Source organism: Maniola hyperantus, chromosome 4 (genome assembly GCF_902806685.2).
Source record: "Maniola hyperantus chromosome 4, iAphHyp1.2, whole genome shotgun sequence".
NCBI classification, from domain to species: Eukaryota; Metazoa; Arthropoda; class Insecta; order Lepidoptera; family Nymphalidae; genus Maniola; species Maniola hyperantus.
Window position 1 is genome coordinate 8367597 of NC_048539.1, and position 10625 is coordinate 8378221.

Sequence of the window (10625 nt, forward strand, 5' to 3'; positions counted from 1 at the left end):
GTGAATAAAAGAATAATAATATAGTGTTAAAAAATTTATTTAAAAAAGTGCTCATCTACAAAAAATATTACCTAGAAAGGGTAGACGTACTTATTTTGCGAAATTATGTTGGACGGATAGTTTGCATTAGCAGTTCAGAATCTGTGTTTAAAATATTGTTACTTATTTCTATAATATATCTTAGATTAATTTAAAATATCAATCGATCTATTTCTATACCCATCAAACATATTGGCAACAATTTTTGCAACGAAACCCTTAATTGACTTTACTATTCTTACTTCGATCGCTATTTAAGGTACGTTTATATACCACTAAAAATCATTCACCATCAGAAGCCAAATTGTTAAATAACTATACTATATATAATCCTTAATATGTATTTGGAATAGTAATACATTAAATACTTTGTAATAATTATTAAATTACTTAAGATAAAATAAAGCAATATAATATGAATAGTTTACAAAAGTATATAAAGATAAAATCAAAGTCAAAAAGAAAACAAATATTACAGAATGTTGGACGGAATGGTTTCCTATTAAGCGTACATTTGTGAAAAAAACTATAAAAATTGTAAATGATTCACTCAATTGTCTTAGGTAAAACAAAATGTGTGCAAGTATCACTAAATAGTAATTAATTATAAATCGTTCATTTAGAAATAAATATATGTTTAAACTACTTAAATAAAAACTAATAATGATATTTCGTACAAGTCACCAACTAAGATTTTTCTGAAACAAAACATTTATTAGATGGTTGTTCATTATAATATCACGTAGTCATATTTAATGATGCCATTGTGGTATGATGAAAATAATTACAATCGAGGCCAATCGAGGCGCAAGTTTTAATACCCGGGCCGAATGCGAGGGTATTAAAATATAGAACCGAAAGCATTATTTCCTATGCGCACGTATATAATACAACGTTTCACAATACATTTATGAATAGAAACATTTAAAAAACTGGATAAGTTAATTGTCTTAAAATTATGCTTAATAATTAGTTCTTGGGATGTTGCAATACAAACGCCGCAGTATAGACAGCTTTATTACGTTTTGCACACTTCATCAATCAACTCTCTACCCACCCATTCATCCATACATTCATACATCTATAAATCCATACAACCATGTATCATATCTATGATTCATCGATAACGTCTTCTATTTAAAATAACTACACCACCTCTCCAGAAAGAGAATTCTGTTTGGAGAGGCAGTATCGAAATAGCGAACATTAAATTATGTACTTACTAACGTTGTATTTTTTGCTGCAGTTTGTTTTTAACCTAGATTTGGTCCTGAAAATATTGACCGCATTATCAATTATTACAAAATCTTCGGTGGAATTACTTAGTTAATTATACAGTAGGACTAAATATAAACTATTATAAGGCACATATTTTAATTATATCCACTTCCAACCTAAGCAACAGTAGAAACTATGTAAGTTTTCAAATTCAGAGATTCAAATTAATCTTATTTTTAATAAATTGCCACCAATATGCAAATAAATTTGTTTACAAATATTTTTATTACTTTTTAATATTTTCAGTTATCATTTTATTTCAGATCTAAGTTTCTATGCCTGATAGTGTAAAATTTTATCTGGTAATACACACGCTGGTAATCTGGTGGTACACATTATTATGTCACTGGAATGTAGTATAGTATATTTTAGACAGGACACGATTTTGCAAGCGCCAACTTAGAAATTAATTTGACGTATTGACAATTACTGTAGCTATTGGAAATCTGTGAAACAAAATGTCTCTATTCGAAAATATAGTCCTTGCCAGGTTGAGATGGCAATCGGGGAGGGACCGCCACGCACACCCGCACAGCATATCTATGGCGTACTGCACATTATCTAACTCTATACTTTATTTGGCGAATGAAAATTTTTGAATACTTAATAAAAAATCAGAATGAAAAAGTTATTAAATATTTACATAGTTGGGCTCTTTAAATCGCGGAGCAAGTATCATCGACTTCGCTTCAGCTACATTTAGCTTAAATATAGTTTGAGTTGATCGCAGACTAGTGGTTAGCGGCATGAACCGCAAGACGCGACGATTGCACAAAAATTTTCAGCACGAAAAACGAGAATGCAACAGCACGATTCGACCACATCAGACGCGCCAAAGAAATTTTCGGCTGGCGAAAACTCAGCTGCAACAGCAGCTGAAAACGCGTTGTTTTGCGTACGTCTTATGCTTTTTGCGAATCTTGCTTTAAACTGCGATCAGCTTAATATAATAATAATTATATATCAATAGAACAAATGCGAAGGGTTTTTTGTACACAGTGCATAGCATAACATGAGACCTATCAGGTATGTGACTTCCCACCCACTACTCTAACGTTGTAGCAACGTCGTCCACGTGGATTTAGGATTACTTTTTTAATCCCGTGAGATTTATTTGATTGTTCAGAATAAAAAATAACCTATTTCAATCTCTAGCATACAAGCTATCTATATGCCGTTTGTCAAAATCGGTTTAGTAGTTGAGCATTAAAAAGTTAGCAAACAGACAGTCACACTTTCGTATTTATGATATTAACGGCAGGTCTCATCACATGTTATCGGACATGGACAGTACAAATAGCCTATTATAGTTCTTGCATTTCATATTGGAATAAGTAAAGTAAATGTTTGCCTTTGCGAGCGCTTGCACGCAACTAATTGGTCCGACAGACATACGCACACTTACGCAATCTGCGTGCGTATACGTCGTAACCACAAGTAAAGTTTACGCGCACTCGTGAATTGCAAGAACTATAGATAGACTAGTGTAAGCTTAGGTTGATTTGTTACGCTTTGGATTCGTGTTCCATCTCGAAGCGCGCTTGGGACTCCTTTAGTCTCTTACGTTTCTTCAGTTGTATGTTCGCTTCTGTGAGGAACAACGCGGCAGTCACGAGGCAGGCCACTGCACCTACCACGCCTAGGCCGAACGACCACCCTACAAAAATTAATACCTATAAGTTTCTCTACTATTATGAAATTTTAAAGCTTTGGACAGACACGCAAGGAAAACTTGTACATTGCCACTATGGAACACATACTGTGACTCCGAAAAATGTCATCCTGCCTTTCATCGAGCGGGTTTCCTGATTTCCTCATTATTACGCTATTAGTAATTGAGTATTGACTACATCAAAAATTAATTATATCTCAGTGATTATTAAATAGAGGATCTTCCAAATTACGTAAAATCTACGCCCTTTGTTAGATTTAAGTGTAATAACCATTTTAAATTATCGATTAAACTAAAAAAGTACGTCATTATGATGTGCCGTCACTTCTTCGCTCTGGGCTGGTTTCCGCACTTAAACGTTTCCGTCTGTTGTGCGTTTGATAAAAAGTTGCGTGTACGTGTAGAGCGACGTGTGCGTCACATTCCAGTATTTCATAGAATATCGCATACTAAGCGCGCGTTTAGACGTTTGATAAAAAGTTACTGAATTGACTATTTGTGAAATACCGAATTATTATTATTGATATTTACCTAAATAATTGTTAGAATGATCAGGCATCCACCCATCTGTATTTCCCAAAGAAGCAAAAACAATTACTGCTATCCCGCCGCTTATCCCTGAAAAAAATTATAACATCACTTGTAATTAATACATTTTTGAACACATCAACATCATGAACAATCTAACTGTAGACGCGCGACTTTTCTTCTTTCTTTCTTTTTCACTGTTGCGTGCGCATAGGCACGGCACGGCGACTTCCATATAAATTACAGATCCTACCGGTCGCCGTCGACCGAGTTGCCGGGCGACTAGTCGACCGTGCGTAATGGGTCTAAAAGTAAGTTGACGAAATTTTTGCTTTACGCCTTTAGTACAATGACGCATTCGCACGCGGTAACGAAAATATTAACGTTTACGCCTGCTTCATCGCACAGTGTACACTCGAGCAGCAAAATGTCCGAGCTATTTTCATTGATAAATTGATTATGAACTAAATCATACCTAAAATAGAGTTCAAAGTAGCATGCAAAAGATAATTATCTGTGGATTTTCTCTTGCACGCTATTTTGAACTCTATCTCAGTCGTGATTTAGTTCATTATCAATTTATTAGGCCCCTTTCAGATAAGATAGGTTATGCCTATGACGTAAAGGCGATGACGATTCGTTATCGCATACTAATGGCGTAATCATTGACTTCTATATTACTTCGTAATTGGTATGGACGGGGCCATTGAACAAACAAAATGGCACCGACTCAGTGGTGCTATTAGCACCAATGCAACCTCAGTGACGTCTGGATTTCAAACGGGTCGTTCATTAGTATCCAAGAGGTGGCGCTGATTTATTTGGTTCCAAAACCGTGAAAAATTCGCTTGGGCATATCTTGTCATTTATATCGATGGGCGTAATCGAATTTCAAAAACTAAACTTGAAATTTAGTAAATTGCTTACCTGCAGCTAACATTAAGAATCCTATGGCCCTGATTATCATAACATATCGATTTTGATCGGGTCCGCAGCACAGGAAGAACACTATGACCAAAACAGTTGAAATCAACACGCCGATCAAACACAGAGTGAAAAATAATTGAGTTGCGATCATAAAACCTGAAACAAAAATATAGGATAGTGATTTAGTGATAAAAATCCCGTGAGAACCCTTTATTTTTTCGGAATAAACTTAATAATAGTGATGTTTAAAACTTGCTCGGTAAATACCGCACCACGCGCCACCGTAGGCAATTTCACCCTGACCACCTGGGTGTCTGGTGCACTTCGTGCGTCTTTTGTGCCAGATCCTTCTTTCCACGCACATACCTGTGGAATCACGTCCCATCGGCGGTGTTTCCACTCGATTATGACATGGGGTTATTCAAGGGGCGGACCAACAAATTCCTGAAAGGCCGGCAACGCATCGGCAGTTCCTCTTCTTCTGGTGCTGCAAATGTTTATGGGCGGCGGTAATCACTTAGCATCAGGTGACCCGCCCGCTCGTTTACTCGCTATTTCTATTAAAAAAAATTAATACTAACCTGGAAGCAGATAACCGCGAATTTTATCGTATCCAGTTGTAAAAGGATCATAGACCCAACGACACCCAACGAAAAATCGTCTTTGATACTGATCCAAAGGATCTGGCAGTGATCTAAAGCAGTGACTCCATAATCCCAATCTAAAATAAACACGAACAAGTCAACGCAAAATACTTCGGAAAAATTATCGAAATTATTGCATTTGTCTTAGACATTTAAACTAGATTTTATACCAACATAATAGTTCATGTGTAGAAATAGCCGTAGAATTAGGCCTAAGACCAGGGAAGTGTGTCAAAAGTGAAAAATTATCATTATAAATAATATCTGTCCCGGCTCGGGCTAACGTCGACTAAACACGTGAGTACAGCCGGGACAGATATTATTTATAATGGAAATCACTCACAGTAGTTTAAACGCTGAAAAATTATCATTTTCATAAAGGTTCATTAAGTTAAAATAAAGACTGAAACAAACAGAATGTGCGACGATAACGACGTACATATTTGTGTATGTTATCGTCCCGGCTCAAATTTTCTTACAAAGAACAAATACAGTTCCTTGTAAGAAAAAGGCGTTCACACTGTAAGTACGCATCACGGCCACACTTGTCGCTTTTGTAGTCGTAGGCCGTCAATGTCCATGCAAACAGGGGCTTTTTTCTCCGTGACGAACCCAATTGGCGTTGAGCAAGGGGGGCACCGATGTGTTCGTAAGAGATCTCGGAGCCTCCCAATATGCGCTGAGGGTGACCACCAAGGGGATTTTTGGTAGGTAAGAATTCTAGATAACCCGATATCTTTCTCAGGACGTCGAGTATCTTAAGATTTCCTTCCCCTTAACAAAAAAAAAATCGCTGGAAAGGTCGTCGTACTCTTGAAATTCTTGAAAACTCTTGTTCCTTGTAAAACTAATCCACACATAATGCGTGTCAGTGAAACATACCACCTTGCAGTTTCTGTCGCACGTTGTGTTTGTTTCACGCTTTTTTTGTATTATATTTCTAAAAGCATAATAACATATTAATCACCTGTCTAGTTTGGCTCCTCGTATCCTATAATCGCTAACGAGCCAGCTGGGCGTGCCGAACGCCAATGCCACAGTGACAAGGGCAATCATAAAAACAATGATCCCACAATTACCTGCCATGCTTCTTTTCCTCATGGTTACTGTAACAATAGTAATTTAAAGTTTAAACACGTAATTTATTATTACATTCCAATCTGAAGAGTCAATGGACCATATGGTCCACAAATGGATGGATGGCGCTCGTCTGGCCCCAGCTTAATTTTTCAAAATAATTTTAAAGGATTCCGGGAAACAAAATGAGAAAAATAGGTCAAGTGCGAGTCGGACTCGCACATTGTTCCGTCCCATGCCATCATACAAGAAACAACCCCTTTTTTTAAATTTCCAGGGCAACCATATTGAATTTTTAGAAAATCCACATCGCGTCACCGCACCGTTATCGCCGGCTTGAGAGAACAATTTTCTCACTCTAATTATGTATAGTTCCCTTCACGTCTGCTGGTCATTAAGTATGCCTGCATTGATGACTATGCACTATCTAGACTGGACTGGACTAGACTATCCAGTCTAGTCCAGGGTGGTCCAGTGTGGTAGAAACTACTTTCACCAAAAAAAGTTTTTTTTTACTTTGAAAGCTGCAAACAGTGTTAATAACAAACACAGTTGGTGAGCATGCAGCTTTAAGCTATGGATATCCAACAAAAAAAATCCAACTTCTGATCAAAACTTAACTTATGTGTAGGTAAAAACTGTACTGTACTTAATAAATACTGCTTCAGTGGTGTAAGATCTCAAGAACATGATACCATTATGATAAACATACCTACCCATTAATCACAAAAGCCTTGGTTCAAACCATTAATGGTGCTAGAGTTAAAACTGAGGTTCATTTTACACAAAACAAGGTTGTGTGACTGTGATGAATAACAAACTTGAAATGTTTCGCAATCCTTGCTAAATGAATGGTAGACGTACATTCAAAGTAACATTTACAATGCTAAAATTTTCACACACACCTACTGTGGGAAATATTAACAAAAAGCACTAAATTTTATCTTTAACGGATACAGGAAAGGAAGCATTTTAACCTTTTAAGAAAAAAAAAGTAAGAATATGAAAAATGTCATAGTTATGAAAGTATACTGTAGAAATCATATTTTGATTAGGTGGTGTTTTTAGAAACAGATCACTGTGATTTTCCATGAAAAAAATGCTTATCATAACAAATTAATACTTTATATTTTTTATATTATTTTCTGATCAGCTTCAAATGTTTTGATAATGTCCTATTATTTTTCATCATTCATCAGAATCACATAAAAAAGTAAAACTCAAGTTTTTTAGTAAAATATCTTCATAATATTACTTATAAAAAGATTTTTATATAAAGTCTGAAAAAATTATGAATGAATCAAGTAGATGATGCCTGCAACTTCGTATCTCAGTTTTGGTATAGATTTTATAAATTTCTTTTGTTTTCTGGTAAAATATTAGCCTAGGTGTGTTAATTCATTCTGAATCAAATGGAATTGCTGCTTGAGAAGCACTTTAGAAAAATGTAATCTTTATAATTTGGGAGGCAGTGGCTAGTTACCTCCCTACACGCAAAGCTGTGCCGCCAAGCAATTTAGCATTCTGGTATTATGCCATGTAGGAACCAATAAGCGGCATGGGTGTAACAAAAACTGTCTTACCCTTTCCAAGTTAGTCTGCTACCATCTTAGACTGCATCATCAGTCATCACTTAAACCACCAGATGAAATCACAGTCAAGGGCAGTCAACTTGTAATGGAATAAAAAAATTGACCTTTCTTTAAAAACTGCAAGGTTTTTGCAGATTTTACTGGTTAGAGGTTAGTTCATTTAATTTTTAGACAAGAGAATATAAAGTTACTATTATATTTTATACCATACTAGATGATGCCTGCGACTTCGTTGGGGTGGATTTAGGTTTTTAAAAATCCAGTGGGAACTCTTTCATTTTTCCAGAATAAAAGGTAGCCTACGTCTTTTCGCCAGGATGCAAGCTATCTCTGTACCAAATTTCGTTAAAATTTGATGAACACATGAACCGTGAAAAGCTAGCAGATGGACAGATTTCTTTAAATATTACTTGAATATTATAAATGTGAAAGTTTGGATTTTTGGACGTTTGTGACTCCTTGCCACAATAACTGAACTAATTGGACTGAAATTTGTCATAAAGGTAGCTATTATAATTTAGACATCTTCTAAGAAATGTTTTTTGAAAATTTAACTCATAAGGGGGTAAAATAGGGGTTTAAAAGTTGTGTAGTCCACACGGACGAAGTTGCGTGCATAAACTAGCCGTTACCTTGTTTAAATATTTGTTAATTTCTGGCGTTTCGAAGAAGCAAGTAACTAAATATCTAATGCCTATTATAGTCGTATTTTGATTGAAATTACAAAAATAGGATTTAATTAATAAAATCCTTCAAGCGACTTGACACTGGCAAAGTGCATTGTGCTGGTCTGGCACATCAAAAAGCCACCAAACAAGAAAAGAAAAAGAAAATGTATTGAAGATGGGATTAACTAACATCAAATAAAATGTGGTCCAGGTATAAAGTCGAATATAAATAGATGAATAAAATATGCATACCTCAGTCGGCAGTAGTGTTTATTTTTTTCAAATATGATATAGGGACACTCAAGATTCAAACTCTATAAAACCCAAACAAAATGTTTCCAAACAAACTTTAGAGATTCTGAAACAGAAGCACCAAATTTTAACTTTTTAGCTACAGTTTACTAGGTATTTCTAAAAAGTCAAAAACAAAATCTTTACACTAACTAATACACAAAACACGATGATAGTCGAAATAATTACAAAAGTTTTAATCAAAAGAAAAGCGGACGACGAGCCAACGACCAACGACTTTATTCTTTTCGGGTGGAGTCCGAGCAGTCCGAGTCAGTGTAATGGTGTATTAGGTAGGTACTTTACTCTATGGTGGAGTCGTCAGTCGATGTCGATCACAGACTACAGTGTATATTGTCGAGTCAAACCAGTGCTCACACTTACGATTTCAGTTTTACCCTAATTTCTGTAGAAATTCGCCCTAAATTAAGTAGGTACCCTAAAATATCAGCTTTGATTCAGGGTATATTCTGTGCCCAACCGCCAAAGCCACAATGATCCAAACTTCGTAGTCGCGAATCTTTCTTCCCTGTGCTAGGTACTGGGGACTATACGCATATTTATAAACTTTCAGCTTTTATGAAATAACTAGCTGATGCCCACGACTTCGTACGCGTGGAATTGAGTTTTTAAAAATCCCGTGGGAACTCTTTGATTTTCCGGGATAGAAAGTAGCCTATGTCACTCTCCAGGTCTCAAACTATATCCATTCAAAAAATCACGTCAATCAGTTGCTCCAACAAAAGTTATTTATTACTTTGTAGTGGCTTTGGAAGTCGGTTTTTTTATACCCCAAATTTAATCCTAAATTCCTGTCAACATAAAAAAGCTTTAGGCGAAACCGTACCTACATAAAATAGGCCGTATCACCGCGAAATAGGGCGAAATCCCTAAATGAAGAAACACTAAACCCACAAACCTAACCTAGTCCAACCACAGACTACATAATCATAGTTCTCTGAGTTCTATAGATTCTCAATTATTTTTAGCCAAACCCTGCCAAACCGTTGCATATTTCAAGAATTAAAAACAAAAGGCTATGCCTATACCTTCCGATTTTATACAAAATGAATCGGAACCGAAGTGGCTATAGATTCGTGGGCTATCCCAACCAAGAGTACAGTAGGTAGGTACATCCAAATTCTTTGCTATATACCTACTACTAGTCTAGATATAAGTTCTAATGGAACTATTCATTATTTCAACTATTCACTATGGACAGGTAACAATAACAAGACGTCAAGCACGTAGATTTTTGCTTGAGTCAAGAATTTTGACTGTTTACAACTTGTCTGCTTGATACTTGAGTCAAGCACATGGATGAATGATGTATGTCTGGATATCTGGATATCTGGATGGATAATAAGCTCCAAAAGTGCGCGCGTCATTTTGTCACTAGTTAAGTGCTCCATCTAGGGTTGGGACGACGAATTTAGGGATATCAATATTACAGCTAAATTAATTCTTAGATGTTCTCAATACATTCATAAAATATGTATACATATTTAGAACATATAGTAGTTAAATCTATGCTATTATAAATGCGAAAGTGTGTTTGTTTGTTTGTTCTTTCTTCACGCCCTACCTAAGCAAACAATCAACTTGATTTTTGGGATAGAGATAGTTGAAAGGCCGGAGAGTAACATAGGCTACATTTTATCTCGAAAATCAAAGAATTATTTCATCCATGTGGACGAAGTCGTGGCCATCAGCACCTACTTAGTATGAAATGAAATATTTCTAATGAAATAAATTCAATTTATTGAATAAAAAGATGACTGCAAAAGTACTCAAAAGATAACAGACAGACACAATACTATCGTATTTATGATAAACTAGATGATGCCCGCGACTTCGTCCGCGTGGATTTAGGTTTTTAAAAATCCCGTGGGAACTCTTCGACTTTCCG

At 35.8% G+C, this 10625-nt stretch overlaps 2 protein-coding genes across 6 annotated transcripts in view; one reads left to right on the top strand and one right to left on the bottom strand.

The window, feature by feature from the left end:
- LOC117996789 (uncharacterized) overlaps positions 1-10625 on the top strand; it is a 155759-nt gene that overhangs the window by 143116 nt on the left and 2018 nt on the right. The gene's annotated exons all lie outside the window — the stretch shown is intronic.
- On the bottom strand, positions 20-8982 carry sinu (sinuous). Of its 4 annotated transcripts, none has more exons than XM_069498335.1 (7): positions 8864-8982; positions 8678-8783; positions 6056-6194; positions 5026-5165; positions 4445-4600; positions 3521-3607; positions 20-2974 (listed from the first exon to the last, which is right to left on the bottom strand). In XM_069498335.1, the coding sequence occupies exons 3-7, from the start codon at positions 6187-6189 to the stop codon at positions 2823-2825; spliced, it is 669 nt and encodes a 222-aa protein (XP_069354436.1). In that variant the 5' UTR covers positions 6190-6194; positions 8678-8783; positions 8864-8982; the 3' UTR covers positions 20-2822. The 4 variants fall into 4 exon arrangements, with proteins under 4 accessions (XP_069354436.1, XP_069354435.1, XP_034841137.1 ...); XM_069498334.1 differs by having other exon boundaries at positions 8870-8977; XM_034985246.2 differs by having other exon boundaries at positions 8678-8966.